This window comes from Xenopus laevis, chromosome 6S, assembly GCF_017654675.1.
Source record: "Xenopus laevis strain J_2021 chromosome 6S, Xenopus_laevis_v10.1, whole genome shotgun sequence".
NCBI classification, from domain to species: domain Eukaryota; kingdom Metazoa; phylum Chordata; class Amphibia; order Anura; family Pipidae; genus Xenopus; species Xenopus laevis.
In genome coordinates, this window is record NC_054382.1 from 136,371,487 (window position 1) to 136,398,717 (window position 27,231).

The 27,231-nt window shown below is 42.2% G+C and overlaps 1 protein-coding gene across 3 annotated transcripts in view; it reads left to right on the top strand.

Annotated features, from left to right (window-relative positions):
- Positions 1–1,732: 1,732 nt before the first annotated feature.
- Positions 1,733–27,231, top strand: part of lrrc24.S (leucine rich repeat containing 24 S homeolog) — a 32,605-nt gene continuing 7,106 nt past the window's right edge. The window contains exons 1-2 of one of the 3 annotated variants that reach the window (XM_041568236.1): positions 1,733–2,039; positions 26,835–27,189. Coding sequence is in view for 2 of the 3 variants with exons in the window: in XM_041568234.1 (XP_041424168.1) it covers positions 1,981–2,039 (59 nt within the window). In the remaining variant the exon portion in view is untranslated. The remainder of the gene's footprint in view (positions 2,040–26,834; positions 27,190–27,231) is intronic. The other 2 variants (XM_041568234.1, XM_041568235.1) reach the window with 2 other exon arrangements.

The window sequence follows — 27,231 nt, forward strand, 5'->3', positions numbered from 1 at the left end:
CAGGCACACACAGGGTTATACTGAGTTATGATTGGCCAGAGCAAATCTGATGTCATCTCATGTCACCAATCAGGGTTAAAGGCAGAGCTGCTGGAGGAGCATTGGGGAGTGAGGGTTGGGGGGAGCGGGAGGATGAGCTCAGGGCTCTGGGGCTCCACATCGTGAGGTTCCACTGGCCACAACTTGGGCTGGACTAACGGATCCGCTTACTCTGACCTCCAGGGACTCAGAATGAATATTGGGTCTGGCTGCTCTCCTTCCCTGGGACTGTACATGAGATAAAGGATTAGACTGCTCTCCTTCCCTGGGACTGTACATGAGATAAAGGATTAGACTGCTCTCCTTCCCTGGGACTGTACATGAGATAAAGGATTAGACTGCTCTCCTTCCCTGGGACTGTACCTGAGATAAAGGATTAGACTGCTCTCCTTCCCTGGGACTGTACATGAGATACAGGATTAGACTGCTCTCCTTCCCTGGGACTGTACATGAGATAAAGGATTAGACTGCTCTCCTTCCCTGGGACTGTACATGAGATAAAGGATTAGACTGCTCTCCTTCCCTGGGACTGTACATGAGATAAAGGATTAGGACTGCTCTCCTTCCCTGGGACTGTACCTGAGATAAAGGATTAGACTGCTCTCCTTCCCTGGGACTGTACCTGAGATAAAGGATTAGACTGCTCTCCTTCCCTGGGACTGTACATGAGATACAGGATTAGACTGCTCTCCTTCCCTGGGACTGTACATGAGATAAAGGATTAGACTGCTCTCCTTCCCTGGGACTGTACATGAGATAAAGGATTAGACTGCTCTCCTTCCCTGGGACTGTACATGAGATAAAGGATTAGACTGCTCTCCTTCCCTGGGACTGTACCTGAGATAAAGGATTAGACTGCTCTCCTTCCCTGGGACTGTACCTGAGATAAAGGATTAGACTGCTCTCCTTCCCTGGGACTGTACATGAGATACAGGATTAGACTGCTCTCCTTCCCTGGGACTGTACATGAGATAAAGGATTAGACTGCTCTCCTTCCCTGGGACTGTACATGAGATAAAGGATTAGACTGCTCTCCTTCCCTGGGACTGTACATGAGATAAAGGATTAGACTGCTCTCCTTCCCTGGGACTGTACCTGAGATAAAGGATTAGACTGCTCTCCTTCCCTGGGACTGTACATGAGATAAAGGATTAGACTGCTCTCCTTCCCTGGGACTGTACCTGAGATAAAGGATTAGACTGCTCTCCTTCCCTGGGACTGTACATGAGATACAGGATTAGACTGCTCTCCTTCCCTGGGACTGTACATGAGATAAAGGATTAGACTGCTCTCCTTCCCTGGGACTGTACATGAGATAAAGGATTAGACTGCTCTCCTTCCCTGGGACTGTACATGAGATAAAGGATTAGACTGCTCTCCTTCCCTGGGACTGTACCTGAGATAAAGGATTAGACTGCTCTCCTTCCCTGGGACTGTACATGAGATAAAGGATTAGACTGCTCTCCTTCCCTGGGACTGTACCTGAGATAAAGGATTAGACTGCTCTCCTTCCCTGGGACTGTACATGAGATACAGGATTAGACTGCTCTCCTTCCCTGGGACTGTACATGAGATAAAGGATTAGACTGCTCTCCTTCCCTGGGACTGTACCTGAGATAAAGGATTAGACTGCTCTCCTTCCCTGGGACTGTACATGAGATAAAGGATTAGACTGCTCTCCTCACCTGGGACTGTACATGAGATAAAGGATTAGACTGCTCTCCTCACCTGGGACTGTACATGAGATAAAGGATTAGACTGCTCTCCTCACCTGGATATGTACTTGGGGTGTAGGACAAGGCTGCTCTCCTCACCTGGGTCTGTACATGAGATAAATGATTGGGCTGCACTGGGGGGTTGGGACTAATTTGGGGGAACAGTGGGAGGAGCTGAGGATCTAATGGGCACAGGGAGGTGAGTGAAGGATTCAGTGGACTGGGAATGCCGGGGGGAGGTTCCAGCAGAGGGAGATGGAGACGTGGGGGGGCTCAGTACAAGAGGTAAGTCACTGGGTTTGTCGCCTTCTCTTTCCTCACGGGGGGGGGGTCTGTTATATTGTACCCCAGAAATAACCACTGACTCCAGAATGTGCCCTTGTGTTTTATACATTGCACCAAATTGCCCCCGACCTGCTACTTCCTATAACCCACTTCACCCCCCCGTACCCCAATCTCTAGCCCCCCCATCTATAACAGAGAGACACTGGGGGACATTCCCTCCCCCTATTATACACAGTCCAGTCCTCACCCCAATATTCATGTTCTGGGGGTCAGACACCTGCTTTTATAAAGGGACTGAATGAATGTTGCCCCCCCATATAGAGGAAGTGGAGGGCACAAAGCCTGGGGGCACCCCCACTCTATAAGCCCTGCCCCCCCAGACACAGTCTCTGGGGCACAGTCACCAGGGAACAGACTTCGGCCTATGACACATCTGCTCTTTGAATTGGGAAGAAACCCCCACAATGAAAATGATGGGACCCAAGCGGAGCCCCCAGAGGTACAGGAGACTCACTGCCCCCCCCCCCGCCTAAAATGACAGAAACACAGAGAAGCCCCAGTCCCACACTGGACCCCAGACTTTGCTTCTTCCGTTATCCTCCCTCCTCTGCTCAGCATGGGGGTCACTAAGCCTCCATTTCACTCAAATGGGGGGGTCCATTCCATTAGTCTTCCACCAACTTCCACTGAATCTGGGGGCTCAGTCCCATCACCTCCCCCCCCTTCTATACAAACTGGTCATTAATATCCAGTAAATACAACTCCCCGACTCCTGCACTTTATTTGCTTCACTTTCACCCCCAGCACACGGCATGTAAGGAGAATAACCAGGGGGCTCATTCCTGCTGGATACAAGGTTCTCTTTGTTATATAAAATATATATGTGTGTGTAGCACTTATGTACTTATATGTGTAGGGAAAGCAAGGGTCGGTGACCCCGACACCCCTCCTTCCTGAATTGACTCAGCGGTGCAGGTGGATCAATGAGCAGCACAAGTAGAATTGTCAGGATCTCTCATTGGTCTATTGATTGACCCAAATACCTGTGAGGTTTTCATCTAACGTCCCAGAGAAATAGAGAGAGAAATAGAGAAATAGAGAGAGAAATAGAGAAATAGAGAAATAGAGAGAGAAATAGAGAAATAAATAGAGGAATAGAGAAATAGAGAGATAAATAGTGAAATAGAGAGATAAATAGAGAAATAGAGAGAGAAATAGAGAGAGAAATAAATAGAGGAATAGAGAGAGAGAATAAGAGAAATAAATAGAGGAATAGAGAAATAGAGAAATAAATAGAGAAGTAGAGAAATAGAGAGAGAAATAGAGAAATAGAGAGATAAATAGAGAAATAGAGAGAGAGAAATAAATAGAGGAATAGAGAGAGAGAAATAGAGAAATAAATAGAGAAGTAGAGAAATAGAGAGAGAAATAGAGAAATAGAGACATAGAGAGATAAATAGAGAAATAGAGAGAGAAATAAATAGAGGAATAGAGAGAGAGAATAAGAGAAATAAATAGAGGAATAGAGAAATAGAGAAATAAATAGAGAAGTAGAGAAATAGAGAGAGAAATAGAGAAATAAATCGAGGTGTTGCTGTAGGGGCAGTGGAAAGGGCAGAGAGACTGGAGGGGACCAGAGGGTGTTTGTGAGGAAAGGGTTAAACTGAGATGTATGTGAGGGGGGGCTTGGGTGTGAGGAAGGGGTTACAGGGGGATGTGTGCAGGGGATTAGGGGGATCAGGTGGGAAACGGGGCGGCATGAGAGTCTGGAATAAGTTCTGATGGGGGACATTTGGATTCATGTGACGATAAAGGGGGGTGAGAGAGGGTCGGAATGGAATTTACATGGGACCCGGGTATATAACAGGCAGTTGGGGTGCAGAAGTGATTTGGGGTGACATGATAGAAAGCGCCAGAAGTCATTGCATTGTAATGTAATGTCATTGTATGTGACTAATACACAGACTGGTACCAGTACATTAATGCTGGACCTGTGACTGGTACAAATGAATTAATTACTGTACTTACAGTTTTCTAACAAAGGCCAATTTCCTCCAAAAAACTTGTTTAATAGCGAAAAAAAGTGCAGGAGACTAAAGGTCCATGTTTGTTTCTTTTTCTCTGTATATTCAGACGACTCACATTGTAGCTGTACAGACGGATTATCCCAAATACATTTTCACTCGCCTTGTCCAAAATCCTGTAAGAAGGTCACATGCTCTATCTTGTGTCACTCATTTAATTCTAATATTTAAACTGGATTTACAGGGAACTATCTGGAAATCCTAGGCCTGTAAGTCTGACACCTTTAAGTTTGTCATATTAAATATTATACTTTGGAGAAAGGCGGAATAAGCTTGAACTTATGTGGGACACGTTTCCCTTATGTTCATAATGTAGAAACAGCAAGTTACACACTGCAAGAGAATGTAGAATGGAAAGGATCCGTTATGTGGAAAGGAAAGTTGTGATTGGTTACACTGGAGAAGAGACAGTCAAGGGTGATTGGATCACTATATATAAATATATAAGGGGGATATGATCACTATATATAAATATATAAGGGGATATGATCACTATATATATAAATATATAAGGGGATATGCTCACTATATATAAATATATAAGGGGGTATGATCACTATATATAAATATATAAGGGGATATGATCACTATATATAAATATATAAGGGGGTATGATCACTATATATAAATATATAAGGGGATATGATCACTATATATAAATATATAAGGGGGTATGATCACTATATATAAATATATAAGGGGGTATGATCACTATATATAAATATATAAGGGGATATGATCACTATATATAAATATATAAGGGGATATGATCACTATATATAAATATATAAGGGGGTATGATCACTATATATAAATATATAAGGGGATATGATCACTATATATAAATATATAAGGGGGTATGATCACTATATATAAATATATAAGGGGGTATGATCACTATATATAAATATATAAGGGGATATGATCACTATATATAAATATATAAGGGGGTATGATCACTATATATAAATATATAAGGGGATATGATCACTATATATAAATATATAAGGGGGTATGATCACTATATATAAATATATAAGGGGATATGATCACTATATATAAATATATAAGGGGTATGATCACTATATATAAATATATAAGGGGGTATGATCACTATATATAAATATATAAGGGGATATGATCACTATATATAAATATATAAGGGGGTATGATCACTATATATAAATATATAAGGGGATATGATCACTATATATAAATATATAAGGGGGTATGATCACTATATATAAATATATAAGGGGATATGATCACTATATATAAATATATAAGGGGGTATGATCACTATATATAAATATATAAGGGGATATGATCACTATATATAAATATATAAGGGGGTATGATCACTATATATAAATATATAAGGGGATATGATCACTATATATAAATATATAAGGGGGTATGATCACTATATATAAATATATAAGGGGATATGATCACTATATATAAATATATAAGGGGATATGATCACTATATATAAATATATAAGGGGATATGATCACTATATATAAATATATAAGGGGGATATGATCACTATATATAAATATATAAGGGGATATGATCATTTTATATAAATATATAAGGGGATATGATCACTATATATAAATATATAAGGGGGATATGATCACTATATATAAATATATAAGGGGATATGATCACTTTATATAAATATATAAGGGGATATGATCACTATATATAAATATATAAGGGGGATATGATCACTATATATAAATATATAAGGGGATATGATCACTATATAAATATATAAGGGGATATGATCACTATATATAAATATATAAGGGGATATGATCACTATATATAAATATATAAGGGGATATGATCACTATATATAAATATATAAGGGGGATATGATCACTATATATAAATATATAAGGGGATATGATCACTATATATAAATATATAAGGGGATATGATCACTATATATAAATATATAAGAGGGATATGATCACTATATATAAATATATAAGGGGATATGATCACTATATATAAATATATAAGGGGGATATGATCACTATATATAAATATATAAGGGGATATGATCACTATATATAAATATATAAGGGGGATATGATCACTATATATAAATATATAAGGGGGATATGATCACTATATATAAATATATAAGGGGGATATGATCACTATATATAAATATATAAGGGGATATGATCACTATATATAAATATATAAGGGGGTATGATCACTATATATAAATATATAAGGAACAGTAATGAAATAGAGAAAGTACAGAGAAGAGCAACTAAACTGATAAAGAGAATGGGAGGGATCAGTTATGGGGAAAGACAAGCTGTGATTGGTTACACTGGAGAAGAGACAGTTAAGGGGAATGTGATCAGTCTATTAAATGAAATTGCCGTTGAGAGAAAATTGCTGTTTTTGGAAGAAACTCAGTGTAAAACATGAGGAGTGAGAATGTGATTAGTTTCAGTGGCAGTCGGTGCAGCAGAGAAAGGAATAAAAGAGAAGAAATAAATGGGAGACTGAATTCAGCAGAAGCACAAGGAGAATGTTCAGGGAATGAGGAATAAGAACTTGAGATCCTTCAATGAATATATTTGCTGAAGGGGCAGTTACACTAAGTGGGCGACATTTACATCACTGACTGCTCCAGACCCCTCTGTGCCCTCTCTGCAGATTTAGGGATTTATTTATTGTGCAGGGAATGACACCTTCTATAGGAAACATCTCCATTCTCCCTCTTCTCTCTTATTCACTCTCTCTCTTTCTTATTCTCACTCTCTCACTCTCTTATTCTCTCTCTCTCTCTCTTATTCTCTCTCTAGCTTATTCTCAATCTCTTTTTCTCATTCCTTTCTCTCTCATTGTATGTATAAGTTTGTTTGTAAGGCAATGTTTAGGAGCCACAGTGCTGTACAATATATACAAGTACAATATATATACACAGAGCTATGTGGTATGAGACACAGTGGAAAGGAGGTCCCTGGCCCATAGAGCTTACAGTTTAAGTAGGTATCAGTAGGTACCAGGACTAGACTAATGCTCTAGTGCTCCAAGAGGCAGACTTAGTTATTTCTAGAAGAGATTGAGAGAGCAGATTCCTTACAGAGGAATTCGGGGATGGATCCCAGAGGGAAGGAGCAGTAACATAGATACAAGAGGTGACAGTGGATGTGGATGGAGGGAAGAGAAGGTGACGCTGAGAAGAGCGGAGAAGAAGACGTACAATGAGACGAGAGAAGAAATGCAGTGAAGAGCAGAGGAGTGAGGGATATGAATGTCAGTAGAAGGAGTTTATATGTTTATATACTATTCTTTGCTTAACAGACAGCCACGCTAAGGATTTTAGTTGGGGTTGGACAGGTTCCCTCTTAGGAGAGAGGAGGAGGATCCTGGTAGTGGAGTTTAAGACTGATTGGAGGAGAGAGATATGGGAGTCAGGGAGACAGTTAGGAGGAGATTACATTAGTATATGGGCGCACACTAAGATTCAGGGAGACAAATCGACTCTTCTTCGGGCGACATCGGAAAACAAAGCTCTCCGAGTGACATCCCGCCAGCAATTTAGATCCTAACTGGTGGGAAGGCTTTTCAGGGAGATTGACCGAAGAAGAGGCGATTTTTCACCGGGTGACTAAATCTCCCCGAATTTTAGCGTGTGCACTTCTCCTTAAAGGGAAGAGATAAGGGCATGGATTAGTGTATTTGAAAAAGAAAGGGGCGTATTGTGGCTATATTGTGGAGGAATACTGTAGATGTCAGGTTTTGGCAGTAATATTAATAAGTTAGAGGAGGAGAGAGACTGTTCAAAGATAACCCACAAGCAGTGTGCTGAGTTAACAGGTTTAATGGTTATGCCATCAATAGTAATGGGGAAAGGAAGAGAATATATCTGGTGTCATCATCATAGAGATGGTATTTAAAGCCAAGTGAAAATATAAGTTTTCCTAAAGAGAGAGTACAAAGAGAACAACAGAGGAGCAAGTACAAAACCTTGAGGCACCCCCACACTAAGATGAATGGGGGGAGATGACTTGTTTGCAACACAAACAGTGAAGAAAGAAACAGTGCTACTGACCTGTGCCTAGTAAGCCTCAATGTCCCCATCCCGTAATACCATAGGGAGAGAAAAACCGGCAAAGTCTTCTTCATTTCCATATCAGTCAAAGTTGCCCAATCACAAGAGGACTTTCCAATCCATGTCAAAGACTGACTGTCAACAACATAGTCCTTTGCCTATTACACTTTGCCCCCTTACACATAACAGAAACGGAAGACCCACACCACCCTGTCACATCGCCCAAGCCATTCCATGATAATAAAATCTGATATTGCAACACATGGTGAAGTGTTGACCTGTGCCTAGTACGCCTCAACTTCCCTATCCGGTAATACCATAGGGAGACAAAAACCGACCAAATCCTATTCATTTCCATATCAGTCAAAGTTGACCAATCACAAGAGGACTTTCCGATCCATGTCAAAGACTATCTGTCAACAACACAGCACTTTGCCTATTATAGATTGCCCCCTTACACATAACAGAATAGGAAAAACCACACCCTGTTAGTCACATATCCCTTTGCCTAGCCTCTATGGCAAGTTGACATCGCCCAAGCACTCCCATGATAAAATCTGACATTGCAACACGTGGCCATGTATTGACCTGTGCCTAATAAGCCTCGATGTCCCTATCCCGTAATACCATAGGGAGACAAAAACCCATCAAGTCTTCTTCATTTCCATATTAGTCAAAGTTGACCAATCACAAGAGGACTTTCCAATCCATGTCAAAGACTGCCTGTCAACAACATAGCCCTTTGCCTATTAAAACTACCCACTTACATGAAAAACAATAGGAAGACCCAAACCCTTCTGTCACATAGCCCTTTGCCAAGCACTCCCATGATAAAATCTAACATTCCAACACATGGCCATGTGTTGACCTGTGCCTAGTAAGCCTCAACTTCCCTATCCCGTAATACTATAGGGAGAGAAAAAACACACCAAGTCTTCTTCTTTTCCATAACAGTTAAAGTTGACCAATCACAAGAGGACTTTCCACTCAATGCCAAAGACTGCCTGTCAACAACATAGCCCTTTGCCTATGACATACTACCCACTTACATGAAAAACAATAGGAAGAATCGAACCATTCAGTCACATAGCCCTTTGCCTAGCCTCTATGGCAAGTTGACATGGCCCAAACCCTTCCATGATAATAACATCTGATATTGCAACATATAGCCATGTGTTGACCTGTGCCTAGTCAGCCTCAACTTCCCTATCCCGTAATACCATAGGGAGAGAAAAACCGACCAAGTCTCCTTCATTTCCATATCAGTCAAAGTTGACCAATCACAAGAGGACTTTCCACTCAATGCCAAAGACTGCCGGTCAAAAAACATAGCCCTTTGCCTATGACATACTACCCACTTACATGAAGACCTAACCGATCTATCACCAGAGCTGTCAGTCACATAGCCCTTTGCCTAGCCTGTATGGCAAGTTGACATCACCGAAGCCCTTCCATGATAATAAAATCTGACATTACAACACATGGCCACGTGTTGAGCTTGATCCCAGCTGAATGGAGAATTTACATTAGAATTGAATGGGCAACAGTATGAAAAGTAGAGAAGAGTAGAGGAGAAGTCGAGCAGAATGAGAATAGAGTGATATCAGTCTGGAGATCATTTGCAACTCTACATAAGTCTGAGTGGAGTGTGGGGGTGGGAGGCCAGACTGTATAGGGTCCAGCAGATTAAATTACTAATACAGATGAGACATTGCAGAAGTTTAGAGGCTGGGGGGGGGGGGGGGGGTTAGACAAACAGGGGGTTCCTAGTGGGGCCTGTTTCATACTGGGTGTGACACAGGTCTGTGTAGTAGAGGTGAGAGAATGGGATCAATTGAGCAAGTTGTTAGTAGAGAGAACTGACAGGAGAAGTCTGGAGACTTGAGGCTCAGTTATAAGATCCAAAGAGTTGAAAAGGGAAAGTGGAGATTTAGGAAGAGTCAGAACATTGGTCTGAAGGGGAAATTGAGGAAAGTCCTGGGGGGAATGTTCAGATGTTAATGTTTCATTATTGCAGTGAGAACAAGTGTCATGAGTTTGATTTATTATTATTTATCAGTCAATTATAGTATTATTTTTTTATCATTCTCTCTCTCTCTTATTCTCCCCCCCTCTCTCTCATTCTCTTATTCACTCTCTCTCTCATTCTCTCTTTCTTATTATATATCTCTTATTCTTTTTCTCTCTCTCTCTCTCTTATTCACTCTCTCCCCAACTTTCCAACAGAACAAATTACAATTAGGCAGTGGTTCCCTGGGGAAGAGAGTATTGAGCTGTTCATTCTGTTTAATCATCAGCCCAACAGGGTCCAATTGGGGTGTCTGGATGGTCCCCCAATGCTACAATCTGGGGCTCATAATACTCATCATTCATTCGGTCTCTTTCCCTGGCATGTCACTAGTTAACAGTCTCTCTGAGTTAAAGTGTCTCATAGTCTGGAAATGTCACGTGATTCTTTCTGCTACTGATTCAGTCAAAGAATGAAGAAATATAGAAATTTAAGTTGTTATTATGAATAATACTTTCAGTCTGCGGTCCTCTTGCTGCTGTTGAGTGGCTGCTGGGGGATGCTGGGAGTTGTAGGACAGTGTTGTATTCAGATCAGGAGACTGGACTGATCTCTGTGTGATGGAAATTGTCTCTCTCCCAGCGCTACTGCACTTGGTCCTTTTTATCCAACATGGTGGAGCTGAGACTGAGTGGATGTAATTCATTTATATATCAGTTTCCAGCAGGGGGCAGCCTTCTGTCTTAGGCCTCTGTATAAGAATGGCTGACATGGCCAATATGGTGGTGCCCACGGCTAGAGGAAGGGGCTGGTGAAACAACTGAAGGGGCAGAAATGGCAACAAAGGACCACTGGGGGGGGGGACCCTACTTGCCCCTGATGTCTGTGCAAAACTCTAAACCACTTGTGTAAATGCCTCCGTGGGGGTGAGTGGGCAGCGCCACTAGGAGAGACCACAGAGACAACTGGGCTGACGCAGAATATGACACTTTATGTCACTGTTTCCCTTATTTGAATCTTTGGATTTTGGATCTTTTTTTAGTCATGAAATTTAAGTGAAATAAGTGGTTTTGAGAGAAATGTGAGCGTTTCATGATGGTGGGCTGCCAACCTTAGAGCAATTCCGAGACGCCACACGCTGGGCTCATTAATGTGCTGAGAAATGAGATGAAAGAGTTAACTCGTTAGTCGCCTGACAGGTACCAGGTGGCAGCCATCTTACATTGCAAGTGCCATTTATTATGTGCCACGTGCCACAGACAACTTCTCTCCATAACACCGGGCCCCGGGCATCACGTTCAGTAATGGGGAGGCTGAAGGCACCAGGAATTCACAAAAGTGTCGGTATAATAAATAACCCCAGAAGTGGCGGTCGACAAATTCGTAAAATGTCGTACGAACGGCAAATTCACAAAGGCAGATGTTACCGTCTCTGAATGTCTCGTAAGTCCGACAATTTTCTAAAATCTCGTATATCTTTTCATCGTACAAACGCCATTTACCAAGACTTTTCAAAAGACAATTTGACCGACATTTTCATTTTGGAGAGCCTAAAGTGTCTGAAAAATTGTCGGTAAAAAAAATGAGTTCACCAGTAATTCATAAAAATGTCGGGAAAAGTGGCGCCGAAAAAACCACGCCCACTTTTAATGACACTAATTCAAAAGTGTCGGAAAATTGTCAGAGAAATGCTCTGTGAATTTGTCGGCTGTTGCTACGACACTTTCTACGACATTTTAAAGACATTTTTTCGTTCCCGACACTTTTGTGAATTCCCCCCTAAGCTTCTCCCTCCTTATCGACATCTCATATGTGCCCCCTCCCTGGCACAGAGCTCAGAGGAGCCCAGCGTTCTTAGTTCTGCTGTGGCATTTAGTTTGTGCCAAGCCCCCCCCTGTTGTTATGAGAAGGGAGAGTAGTAAATAAACTGCCGACACCAGCTGCCTGGCACCAACACACGACTCTGCTACAATGTGTGGCATTGATGCCTCTAGTAATACAGTGCAGCTCGGGATCCAATATCCAATATCCGCTGTACGGAGCCTGGTGCATTCTCTGTTATGTGCCACTTCCAAGCAATGCCAGGCACAAGCCTAACATAAGTCCCATAGGCACCAATCAGTAGGTTCTTATAGTAGTGCCAACCTTGTCTATGGGCAAGAGAAGCTCTTCTGTATCATATAAACTGCACGATGCCCAGCGGTGCCAGGGGTCACTATGCCAATATAATACTTGATACCGATAACTCAACTGGCACAGTCGCTCCAAACAGAACTTTCTGCTGCTTTAAGTACTGGGGCCAAAATAGATTCATTGTGGGACGGACTTGGCAGGGGGGAGCGCTTGGCACATACTGGGGGTACATATATCTTGTGTTGGGGCACCCAGGGACGCTGGCTCCTCATGCTGCTGTTTATGTTGGGCAATAGAAATGCAATTTCATTCACTCACATTCTCTTGTTGAACAAGTAAATGGGGCCACAGCGGGGAGCAGAGATGTGTCAGCATGTGAGACTGGGGCACCGACCCACCCAAAATGGTTATTTATTGTCTTAGAAAGCTCAGAATCAATGTTATAAACTCCCAGCACCCCTGTATCTGTATTCTGCAACAATACTTCTATAACAGTTCATCAACCCCTTCCTATGCTGATGGTGAGATCTCCTTTCCTCCCCACCAATGAATCACTCATTCCCCTCTCTTAGTAGGGAATCCCATAACCTGACTGTCCTTACAGTAAAGAACCCCTTCCTATGCTGATGGTGAAATCTCCTTTCCTCCCCACCAATGAATCACTCATTCCCCTCTCTTAGTAGGGAATCCCATAACCTGACTGTCCTTACAGTAAAGAACCCCTTCCTATACTGATGGTGAGATCTCCTTTCCTCCCCACCAATAAATCACTCATTCCCCCTCTCTTGGTAGGGAATCCCATAGCCTGACTGTCCTTACAGTAAAGACCCCCTTCCTATGCTGATGGTGAGATCTCCTTTCCTCCCCACCAATGAATCACTCATTCCCCCTCTCTTGGTAGGGAATCCCATAACCTGACTGCCCTTACAGTAAAGACCCCCTTCCTATGCTGATGGTGAGATCTCCTTTCCTCCCCACCAATGAATCACTCATTCCCCTCTCTTAGTAGGGAATCCCATAACCTGACTGTCCTTACAGTAAAGAACCCCTTCCTATGCTGATGGTGAGATCTCCTTTCCTCCCCACCAATGAATCACTCATTCCCCTCTCTTGGTAGGAAATCCCATAACCTGACTGTCCTTACAGTAAAGAACCCCTTCCTATACTGATGGTGAGATCTCCTTTCCTCCCCACCAATAAATCACTCATTCCCCCTCTCTTGGTAGGGAATCCCATAGCCTGACTGTCCTTACAGTAAAGACCCCCTTCCTATGCTGATGGTGAGATCTCCTTTCCTCCCCACCAATGAATCACTCATTCCCCTCTCTTGGTAGGGAATCCCACAACCTGACTGCCCTTACAGTAAAGAACCCCTTCCTATGCTGATGGTGAGATCTCCTTTCCTCCCCACCAATGAATCACTCATTCCCCTCTCTTGGTAGGAAATCCCATAACCTGACTGTCCTTACAGTAAAGAACCCCTTCCTATACTGATGGTGAGATCTCCTTTCCTCCCCACCAATAAATCACTCATTCCCCCTCTCTTGGTAGGGAATCCCATAACCTGACTGTCCTTACAGTAAAGAACCCCTTCCTATGCTGATGGTGAGATCTCCTTTCCTCCCCACCAATGAATCACTCATTCCCCTCTCTTGGTAGGGAATCCCATAGCCTGACTGTCCTTACAGTAAAGACCCCCTTCCTATGCTGATGGTGAGATCTCCTTTCCTCCCCACCAATGAACCACTCATTCCCCCTCTCTTGGTAGGGAATCCCATAACCTGACTGTCCTTACAGTAAAGAACCCCTTCCTATGCTGATGGTGAGACCTCCTTTCCTCCCCACCAATGAATCACTCATTCCCCTCTCTTGGTAGGGAATCCCATAACCTGACTGTCCTTACAGTAAAGAACCCCATTCCTATGCTGATGATGAGATCTTCTTTCCTCCCCACCAATGAATCACTCATTCCCCTCTCTTGGTAGGGAATCCCATAACCTGACTGTCCTTACAGTAAAGAACCCCTTCCTATGCTGATGGTGAGATCTCCTTTCCTCCCCACCAATGAATCACTCATTCCTCTCTCTTGGTAGGGAATCCCATAACCTGACTGTCCTTACAGTAAAGAACCCCTTCCTATGCTGATGGTGAGATCTCCTTTCCTCCCCACCAATGAATCACTCATTCCCCCTCTCTTGGTAGGGAATCCCATAACCTGACTGTACTAAAAGACCCCCTTCCTTTGCTGATGGTGAGATCTCCTTTCCTCCCCACCAATGAATCACTCATTCCCCTCTCTTGGTAGGGAATCCCATAACCTGACTGCCCTTACAGTAAAGAACCCCTTCCTATGCTGATGGTGAGATCTCCTTTCCTCCCCACCAATGAATCACTCATTCCCCCTTTCTGGGTAGGGAATCCCATAACCTGACTGCCCTTACAGTAAAGAACCCCTTCCTATGCTGATGGTGAGATCTCCTTTTGGTGCTGTGACAAAGAGCAGTTTAGTTGCTGACTCCCTGGAGAGACAGAGAGAGAATCATAAGAGAAACTGTTTGGGTTGAAGAAGCAGGTGATCCATTATTTATAGGCGGCACATGAAGGGGAGGCAAATAAATGAAACATGAGTGGAGAGGTGGGTCCCACAATAGAAATATTAAGTTTCTGGATTTGGTTCAGTGTTTTCTCCCTTCTCACTATTCAGCTCCTTTCTCACTCCATCTAGAACTCATTAAAGTGGGAAATTCAAAACTTCATGAATTTTTACTAAAAATTCTAAGTCACCAATTGACTTCCTTGTTAGTATTTTCCATTGCTTCTCCCAGAATGTTCCTTTCCTTACGGGTGTGTGGGGGGCCCCAAACGGTATGAACGGGAATTCAGCACTCGGGTCAGTTCCCCTAGTCTGGGAATGGGAATGGCGGTGCTGTAGGATTTGATGGTTGGAATTGATTTCTAATAAACATATAATGACTTTTCTTAATGACCTTAATTAGCAGCTGGAGTGGGAGCTGATTGGTGGAGCTCTAGTATTGTGCATAATAAGTGACAGTTGTGCTGCCGGGAGCTTCTTCTATAATAATAGATATAATAGATATAATAGATATAATAGATATAATAGATATAATAGATATATAAATATAATAGATATATAAATATAATAGATATAGTAGATATAATATAATAGTGGAATATTCCTGATTGTGAGGAAAGTTCTGCCCAGTCCAGTGTCACTCGCACTCCTTGTTCTGTTTAATAAATCCACTTAATGTAACAGAATCTGGACAGGAGCCTAATGGGTCTGAATCTGTCCGTTGCTTGTTATTCGCCTGTATTGGCCGGGTCAGACAGAACAGAACCACTGCAATGGGTCACAGAGACTCATTATTCCCTCTCCTGTTGGCTCCTAGGGGCACAATTTGGCTTTTCTCTGTAGGATTTATACCTCTGTGGTGCCTGGATATAGAGCAGCCCCAACATGCCCAGTAGGCAGTCACATTTGCAGCACAGACTTTGCTTTATGGCAGGTGATTAAAGGGGAAGTAAGAAGGCCATAGTGAGGTGTCGGTACTATCCAGCTTTGTGGCTCCATGTTGAAATCAAAAGACAATGGAACAAGCTGGTTTCCATTTATACAAAGGATCTTTATTAATTAATTTCCAATTATAATAATGAGAGGAATCCCTCCCTGGCTTTTAGGAATACATTTATTGCCCTTGTCTTTTCCCCCATTAGGGTTAATAAGGGGGGAGCTCCCTGCTGTCACATTGCACTGACAGTTGCTTCAGCAATTAATTACTGAGCCAATCACAGCTGCTCTTTTGCCTGTGCCCCAGTCTCTTTGCACTTCATAATAAGTGGGGGTCTGCCCGTTCCCCCCTCCACCCTGACCAACAGTGATTCACTGAAATCAGGAGCAAATACAATTGGGGGGGGGGGGTGGCAGACTGGCAGTGAGGCCATTGTGCTGGAGGCCATTGTGTTGGCAGTTGGTTGGCACTTTGGAATGATGCCCATGATCTCTGGCGCGGGGGCAGTTGTATGGAATAAACATGTTTATTTGCAGTTTGAGCCGTTAATAGATCTCAGCTGAGCTGCCAATGTGACACTTACTGTAAGAACCTCTGCTAATGAACACTCCCCGCAGCCTTTCCCCTGCACACTCCCTGCACCTCTCACCCGTATGTGGAGCCACTTTATAAATGAGAATGAAGCCCCTCACCTTGTATATATATATATGTGTATGACTAACCCTAAAGCTGTCAGGGGGGCTTTATCCTTGACTCAGATCAGGAGACTCTTGGGGACGGAGGCTTTGGATAAATTACCCAAAAAGTTTGGATCCAAAAAGATATTGTTTAGATGTTGCACTTCTATATTATAATGTTTCATTACCAAATCTCCTTTATGCCTTTGAACCCTCAGGTAAAACCTCTGGGGGGCGGAGCATCAATCACCTTCACAAGCAATTAATCTAATAACGAGCAATTAATCTCATAATGAGCAATTTATCTAATAATGAGCAATTAATCTAATAAAGAGCAATTAATCTAATAAAGAGCAATTAATCTAATAATGAGCAATTTATCTAATAATGAGCAATTACTCTAATAAAGAGCAATTAATCTAATAATGAGCAATTAATCTAATAATGAGCAATTAATCTAATAAAGAGCAATTAATCTAATAAAGAGCAATTTATCTAATAATGCGCAATTAATCTAATAATGAGCAATTAATCTAATAATGAGCAATTAATCTAATAAAGAGCAATTCATCTAATAATGAGCAATTAATCTAATAAAGAGCAATTAATCTAATAAAGAGCAATTAATCTAATAATGAGCAATTCATCTAATAATGAGCAATTCATCTAATAATGAGCAATTCATCTAATAAAGAGCAATTCATCTAATAATGAGCAATTCATCTAGTAAACGCTTGTGATGCTGACAGTTTTATCATTGGGCAGGGACTGGTTAATAAGTTCACCTCCCCCCCACTCGGGTATCTGAGAAGAGGATTATTGCCCCTAAGGGTAAACGTTGTTATCTCATGGGGGTTCCAGCATCATAATTAGGGATCAGTTTTTGGGGTAACACTGACTACATTCCGAGTGGCCTCGATACTGTTCATATAAATGGCCTGTCTGTCAGGGATGTGAATATTAGATGCCCCCCCCCCCGGCCCAGGATCCCATTTGTCTGTGACTCTTACAGACAGGAGCCCCCTCCAGGCAGAATCTCCTGTTTGTTGCCCTTGGCTGTGACCTTGATTCGTCTGTACAGAAGCCCCAGTGTGGGGGTCCCCAAGTATTTGTGGTGCCGCTTGGCTGCCCCCCCCCACTCCTCCCTTCTCTTCCTTAATCTTCTTGTCAGGCTCCCAGTTATTTTCCATTCAAGAAAGTGACAGTCAAATCTGTAAGAAAGAGAATCCCACAGAGTATGAGCCAAACTCAATCCCTCAAGCAAAGACACTGCCAGTGGCCCCCCAGCCCAAATGACAGTTCCGAGCCCCCCAGCCCAAATAACAGCTCCGGGCTCCTAATTCCATCAGGGCAGACGCTGAGATTCAGGATTGATACAGGGGATCAGATTGTCCCATTGGGGTCAGGAAAGAAAGTTATTTCCCTGGTCTACGTTGAAGTTGTTTGTTGTTCTCTAAACCTGAGGTCTTTATATTTCATGGGTTCAGCCCAGTAGGGCTCATAGATATAAGAAAGGCGAATTGTAACAAACACCCCCTAAAGTTTAACCCTATTTGCCTTTCCGAGTGAGTCTCCCATTCTGCTCCTTTGGGACCCCCAGCCCACAGCTTAGGAACCAGAGGGTTTGGAAAGAACTTGCTAAATAACTATGAACTGTGAGGCTCTTTCTTGGCCTTTTCCAATGGGAATTGGGCAGTAGCAGGTCAGGCCACGGCCAACATACAGTTCCTCTAGATCAGTGGTTCCCTACTGTGGGGCTAAACCCCCTGTGATGGGCCTCAAATAGTTAAGGGGTATGTCTCGGCCTAAAGTCTAATTTGGGATAAGATTAGAGGACAAACTCTACTTTCCCCACTAGATACCCCAGAAATCCCTGGTTGAAGGCTAATAAGGTGGATATTCAGGATGAACACTTGATATTCTTGGACCTGTAGCTGAGTTGCTGATCCTCCATGTTTTCTTCAGTAACCTGGGGCTGTTCCTCGGCCATGTGTTTCTGATTAGTATCTACAGTGAATGTCAGATCTCCAGATGGACCTCGGCTCTCACCTCCCACCCCAATATTTAATGAATGTTTCATACACTTTGTGCAATTTCCTTTAATTACTGAGGCATAAGAAGCGCAGTAACGACTCCAGGGAGGCAAATTAACTTCTATCACAGTCCGATGCTCTGTTTTTACATTTTTTCCCCTTTCTCTGAAAAATTGAATGAAGTAATTAAGGAGCGGGAAGGAGACGGGCGGTTGAGTTGCTGAATATTCATCAGATTTGTGCGAGTAAATTCGGGGCAGGTGCAAGACTAATGGAGCAGTGTGGGGCCCAAGGGGAGGGGAGGTGTTAGGATTTTGGGTCGGCGGGTGCTGGAGAAGTTCTTGCTTTTTATTGTCAATTTCTTTATGATGGACGAACAATTCCAGAAAAAATTTGCTTTTGGTGAATAAACTACATATTTGCCCATTTTTAATTGCCTTCCCAGATACTTAACTTTTTTTTTCTCTGTGCTGAAGTTCTCCTGCCCTCACCCCCATGTTTTATTGCTTTACAATATTATCTATGACTGGTCCTTCCCCTAATGGAGCCGTTAGTTTATATACATAAATGGAGCCCATGTTATCTACACAGCATGGCCTGTCTCCATCTTGTTCTACTGACTCCATCTTGCCCAATTGTCTCCATCTTGTCCTACTGACTCCATCTTGTCCTACTGTCTCCATCTTGCTCTACTGTCTCCATCTTGTCCTACTGTCTCCATCTTGTCCTACTGTCTCCATCTTGCCCTATTGTCTCCATCTTGTAATACTGTCTTCATCTTGTCCTACTTTCTCCATCTTGTCCTACTGTCTCCATCTTGTCCTACTGTCTCCATCTTGTCCTACTGTCTCCATCTTGCCCTACTGTCTCCCTCTTGCCCTACTGTCTCCATCTTGTCCCACTGTCCCCATTTTGTCCTACTGTCTCCATCTTGCCCTATTGTCTCCCTCTTGCCCTACTGTCTCCCTCTTGCCCTACTGTCTCCATCTTGTGCTACTGTCTCCATCTTGTCCTATTGTCTCCCTCTTGCCCTACTGTCTCCATCTTGTCCTACTGTCTCCATCTTGTCCTATTGTCTCCCTCTTGCCCTACTGTCTCCATCTTGTCCTACTGTCTCCATCTTGTCCTACTGTCTCCATCTTCTCCTACTGTCTCCAACTTGTCCTGCTGTCTCCATCTCGCCTTACTGACTTCATCATTCCCTACTTTGTCCATCTTGCCCTACTATCTCTATCTTGTCCTACTGTCTCCATCTTCCCCTACTCTCTCTGTCTTGTACTACTGTCTCTATTTTCCCTACTGTCTCCATCTTGCCCTACTGTCTCCATCTTGTCCTACTGTCTCCATCTTGCCCTATTGTCTCCCTCTTGCCCTACTGTCTCCCTCTTGCCCTACTGTCTCCATCTTGTCCTACTGTCTCCATCTTGTCCTATTTTCTCCATCTTGCCCTACTGTCTCCATCTTTTCCTACTGTCTCCATCTTGTCCTATTGTCTCCCTCTTGCCCTACTGTCTCCATCTTGTCCTACTGTCTCCATCTTGTCCTACTGTCTCCATCATTCTCCTACTGTCTCCAACTTGTCCTGCTGTCTCCATCTCGCCTTACTGTCTTCATCATTCCCTACTTTGTCCATCTTGCCCTACTATCTCTATCTTGTCCTACTGTCTCCATCTTCCCCTACTCTCTCTGTCTTGTTCTACTGTCTCTATTTTCCCTACTGTCTCCATCTTGCCCTACTGTCTCCATCTTGCCCTAATGTCTCCATCTTGTCCTACTGTCTCCATCTTATCCTACTGTCTTAATCTTCATCTTTTACCTTTTACCCTATTGTCTTTATTATACCCTTATGAAGCTGCTATTTATCCTACAAGTACTAAATAATAGGGCCCTAGTATGTGGTGTGCCCCGTTTATCTGGTTCTGATTTCACCCCTTTAAAGGCAGTTCTTTGAGGCCCCTGGAGTTGCTGCACCCTGTGTATCAGAAGCTTCTCTCACTTTTTCCTGAATCCCAAGCGTCTGCTTTGCACTTTATTTATTATTGCGTTTGGATTTGATGCACTAACTCATTGTTCTTTGTGGATAGTTAATATGTGTTGGCAGTCGGCTGAAGAGCAAATTGTTGAAGTGTTTCTGCTGCAGTGACTTATAGTTATAACTCATCTTGTGTCGTTATTCAGCAAGACCTTCCAGAATCAGTGAGACCTCAGCAGTATGGCAGCACCACACTCACATGAATGTATAATGTGTAGAACTGCTCTGCGCTCCTCATGTAATATTCTACCCACAACATTCCTCTATATATATTTAATATATTTGTATTGATACAAGTGCCTCATGTAACACACAGTGTATGGCAGCGGGTGCAGGAGGGGGGCAGTGGACCTTGCGTGGGTGCTACTTGCTATGTGAGTGGGGGGCTGTTGGCAGATGGGGGGCAGTGATGGGGGGCAGGCTGGCGCATGTATTTGCCGTATTTACACAGTATTGAGGGGGGGCTGCAGGCTTTTCATTAGGATGCGGCAGTTTGGAGGTGGCAGTTAATCTGTAGCCGTATAAATGATAAATGACAGACACACTGAACACGTAACCACATGCGCTTGTGCGGGGGGAGAAATTAATTCTCTCTGAGAGAAACATTTACCTCTGCACCAGCGCAGCCTCTGACTGCAGAACCCCCCCCCACCCACTGCATTTAATGGGCCTAAAGGACAAGCTGCTGCTGCTGATGCTCCACCATCGGGTCGTTCCTACTCCAGAGCAGGGGGAGGACTGATCGATTATTGCCCCCCTGTCAGTCTGTTCATTGGATCGACTGACCCCAAAGCTAAGGGCCCCCTCCTTCCCTTGTCTCCAGGAAACACTCACTAGAGCTGAAGGCCCATCTGTCACATGACTCCCTGAGACCCTCAGTAATGGCTTTGTTGGTTGCTATTAGTTACTACAACAGGATTAACCCCCGTGTCTATTTCTGCTCATATTTCTCCATTTCTTGGTCACATAGAGGGGGCACTTTGTGTAGTTGCCCCTCCCCCTGGTGATGTCACAGAGCACATGATCAGCCGGGCGGCTTTATGGCACTGGAGTCTCTATGGAATGGCCACCAAGCCCAGGTCATGGGTCCCTATTACTTCAAAGCACCGACAGTGTCCCCCAAACCCCTCTCTCCGCTCCCCCAAACACTGGCTACTCACCTCAAACCCCATGACTCCACCCCTCTGTGCCCCGCCCCTTGCATCATTGGCTGTATGGGAAAAACTAAGAGCACCCCCAGTTGGTTCCAAGGTTGCAGGGAGTCCAGATGTGAACCAACCTGTATATGAGCTGGGGGCCACACCATGGGCAAATATTCTCCCCCGCAGGTCCCATCTCCCTCACTCTCCCCTTCCATTTTCATTCTGTCCCACTACCTGCCCCCCAGTGTCGCCCCTACAGGTCGTGCCATTGATGTCACAAAGTTACCCGGTTGCCAAGGAAATAACATCTCCATAAACTTGTGGCAGAATCACAGCAATTGCAGTTTTATACAAAAACCACAGAGATTTTATTTTTTAACCCCGTGCATTTAATATGGAACCCGTCACACTGTTGCCATGGAGATAAGAGAAATGTGGGGAGACGTTTGATGTTGGTTCCAGCTGTTACTGGGGGACCCCACTCTGCTAATGATGCCCCTTCCTCAGAATGTTAAACATGTCCCTGTGCAGATTCTTTATAATACAATACAATATAGTACAATGTAATATAATACAATTTAATACAATATAATATAATACAATACAATATAATATAAAACAATATAATACAATATAATATAATATAATATAATACAATATAATATAATACAATACAATATAATACAATACAATATAATACAATATAATACAATATAATACAATATAATATAATATAATACAATATAATATAATACAATATCATACAATATAATATAATATAATACAATATAATATAATATAATACAATATAATATAATACTATATAATATAATACAATATAATATAATACAATATCATACAATATAATATAAGATAATACAATATAATATAATACTATATAATATAATACAATACAATATAATACAATACAATATAATATAATATAATATAATACAATACAATACAATATAATATAATATAATATAATATAATACAATATAATATAATACTATATAATATAATACAATACAATATAATACAATACAATATAATACAATATAATATAATACAATACAATATAATACAATATGATATAATATAATATAATACAATATAATATAATACAATATCATACAATATATAGTGAATAAAGTACCCCTCTTGTAAAATATAAGGATATTATAAGTTACCGAGGAGTTTCATGACCATATAAAAGTACGAGGCCGAAGGCCGAGTGTTTTTATACAGGTCATGGAACTCCGAGGTAACTTATAATATCCTCATATTTTACAACTGGGGGTACTTTATTAATTATAATACACACATTTTAGTGAGTCATGTGACAGAAATTACATCACTACTCACCGTTTATAACTGATGACATCACTACTCACCGTTTATAAGGATATAATTTACAAGATATTCATGGCTTTTGTGTATTATAATATAATACAATATAATATAATATAATACAATATAATATAATACAATATAATATAATACAATATAATATAATACAATACAATATAATACAATATAATATAATACCATATAATACAATATCATATAATATAATACAATATAATATAATACAATATAATATAATATAATATAATACAATATAATACAATATAATATAATATAATACAAGATAATATAATACAATATAATATAATACAATATAATATAATACAATATAATATATTATATATTTACTCTGTAGCCAGGGATAAAAGTGCTTCTGCCTCTTGTCCTGCCCCACTGGGGGCCTGGGGGCTACACACCCACTCTCGCTTAACCCCTCAGGTCTCTCCGCCAACAAGAGTCAGCTCCAGCGACACCCTCTGACATGTACTTACCTGCCCTGTGCCCACTGATTCACTTCAATGACCCAACTTTATTAATGGGGAAAAACACCCATTGGCGCTTAATAGACCAGCAGATTCACAGCACGAGTGATCTCATTGATGTCCTGTTATCACGTGAGATCAGCATGTAATTACTATGCTGTAATTGTGACATCACTCTAGTTGTGACATCACTGTTTTACAGTATTACCTTTAGGAGGGGCTGCTGGGTGTTTCCCCATACTGGCAGGACAGTGGTGTAGTAAGAAGCCAAGCTGTTCCCATGGTACATTTGTATTATCCTTATAATTGTCCCCCCCCCGAGTAGATCAGCCCCCTCCCCGTACCTTATGCCCATTGTGTTGGCTACCATTATCCCAGCAGGCCTGTGGCTCTGTATTTAGGGCCCAGATTGGCCCCAGTCAGAGAAACTGCATTTGTTTTGTTGCCTCAGAGTTAATAGGGCTCCCGACTGCCTGTTTCTGTATCAGAGAGAACAGGCACACAGTGGGGCAAAACTATTGCCTTGTGGGAAAAAAACATTGTGAGCCTCAATCATCCGAAATGGGTCAAAATGCCAGAAATGGTCACATGTACAGTCTCTATGTAGCACTTCTACATTCAATGGGTGGAGCATGGGCACCCTATCACTTCCTTATGTTCCCTTTCACTCTCCCTCCTATTCCTTTACTGTATTAGTCCTACCACCTCTGCTGGGAGTCTGTTCCCTGTATCTATCCCCCTTCTGTAAAGTATCACTTCCTTATGTTCCCTTTCACTCTCCCTCCTATTCCTTTACTGTATTAGTCCTACCACCCCTGCTGGGAGTCTGTTCCCTGTGTATAAAGTAGTGCTTATCTTTTCATATAGTGAACACTTGTATAAAGAGATGGTGCTGACATTCTGGAGATAATGAGTAGAAAGGCTGAGAGACAAATGGAAAGAAATAATAAGTATTTGTTATTTGGTTCCAAAGCCCCCGCCATTCCCCCAGTACAGGCAGAATACAGCAATACTACAGGAATAATACAGGAATAATATAGGAATAATATAGGAATACTACAGGAATAATATAGGAATACTACAGGAATAATATAGGAATAATATAGGAATACTACAGGAATAATATAAGAATACTACAGGAATAATATAGGAATACTACAGGAATAATATAGGAATACTACAGGAATAATATAGGAATACTACAGGAATAATATAGGAATACTACAGGAATAATATAGGAATACTACAGGAATAATATAGGAATAATACAGGAATAACACAGGATCCTCCAGAAAATAAATCAATGGATGGGATTTAATTAATGTTACAACTTCTCAGGGAAATATTATTAACAGTTTGAGTTCCAGAGTAAGTTCCATATTAGTAAAAACAGGAATAAATCTGAGAAATGACTTTGTAGCTCCTCTAATTAGCAAAGAGCAGGTTGTGATTACTGAATCCCGAGGAGCTGGACGTGACTAAAAGCTGCTCTAGTGTGAGGGATGTGAGTGGCAGTGAGAGAGTTAAAGCAGTTTGTGGGTCATTAGTCTAATTGATGTGCTGAGCTTGTTACATTGTGTCACCACTAGAATTAGGGGGGGCGGAGTCTGGGCAATTAATAAGAAATTCATAATAGAGAGGAATATACAAAACGACATAATGTTTCCTTCATTTAACCTCCTCCTGCTCCAGAATATTCCAATGCTCAGTAACCCTTTGTATTCACCCCCCACCCAGGGGCAAGACTCAGTTGTACAGAATTCAGCACCAGGGGCAGACGAGATGGCAGGGGGCAATAGAAGAGGAGGAATTGGGGATAAAGGGAATAGGGTTTGGGGACCTGATTATAAAATGTTCTCTCATCTCTTTGTTGAAATTGGATGAAGTGTCAGTTCCAGGCAGAAGCTGAAGTGCAGGTGATTGTCATGTAAATGTCGAGTAATTAAATCCGTTGTAATGAAAATAAACACCAGGGACTCTGTGTGTCTCTCAGTGAGGCTCTGCGCCCCCATAATCGTCCCTAATAAGATTCAGGGGGAGCCCAAATGAAATCCCTTTCACTTAAGAGTAAGATACAGAGGAGCAGAGCCGGGAACATGGGGAGCAGCATAAAGTGGAGGAGAATCTCAATGTCACTGTGTAATGTATAGTGATAGGGACAGAAGGAGATTTCAGCCAATGGGCCGACCCTCTTACTGGACCCTCACAGACCCCCAGGCACTGACAAAATCCTTTGGTGTTACCAGTCAATATAAAGAGGAGAGAGGGACAAATGTCTGTTGGGGGGTCAGATGTCTATAAATGACAATGTCCCGCTGCTCTTGGGCAATAAATGGCCCAGGACTCACAGTGTCACAGGGAGCCTGAATGGGGCAGATATAAGCCCTAAACACTATATTCATAACACCATTATATATATATATATGTTCTACCTGAGCACTGGCCTTCCATCATATGTAGAAAGCAGCCTGTAATGTGGGCATAATACTGGGAAGTATATTGGGAATAATACTGGGAATAAAACTGGGAATAACACTGGGAATAATACTGGGAAAAACATTGGGAATAATACTGGGAATAATACTGGGAATAATACTGGAAATATTACTGGGAATAATATTGGAAATACTACTGGGAATAATATCAGTCACACAGGCTGATATATATATAAATATAACCAGTTAACTAATGAGTGTTGGGGGTGAGTTGAAGCTGAGGGGGGAGTTGCGCAGGGCAGCAGTGGGGGGGCATGCCAGGGACTTGCCTTGGGGGTCTCCTGTGTTGCTCCATCTCTGCCCAGTCTGAGTCTGCAGAGGCTTCTGGGACTCCCAACAACCTGGCTGCCTCCTGCAGGTAAAATATATTAAATACAATTTGCCCTGCCCAGGGTGGGACCTGCAGCTGAAGGAAAGAGTAGGGGGCAAAGGGAATAATACAGGTAAATGTCCTTATTAATCACAATAAGCTCTGCCGGGGGAAGTAGCACAGTAACAGGGACCCCTGGGTATTAAGTACTGCAGTACCCCCACTAATAGTAATAAATACTCACTGGGGTGCAACCTGCACATATTCCTGCTCCAGTTTCAGCAACACCAGCACTAGTAAGGACCAGTCTGCTAGAGTTACCCACTAACCTGCTGCCAGTTACGGACCCTCTAACTGTCAGTTACGGACCCTCTAACTCTTTTTATCACTTTTTCACCCTCTTATTGTCAGGTATGATCTCTGCTACTGTCACTTCCCACTCTGTGACTGTCACTTGGGTACAGCCTCACTGCCAGTTCTACACCCTCTTAACGAAAATGTTGTCACCTGTATTGTAACCAGGAGCAGGGGTGTAACTATAGGGAGCGACGGACCCACCACACCCTGCCCATGAGACTCACCATATAAATTATAGAGGAAATAAAAGAGAATGTGAAGTTGCAGAACCCAGAGGAGCCGCTTCCTCCGCACAGAACCAGGACCCGCAGCGCATCCGTGAGCCTGATAAAGGCAAAGTATTCCTGACTCTGAGGGTTCTGGGAATTGTGAAGACAGGAATTACAGTTGTATTGTATAGATATTTTGGGTAAGAATTGTCACATGCTGTCATTATATACATCAGGGATGT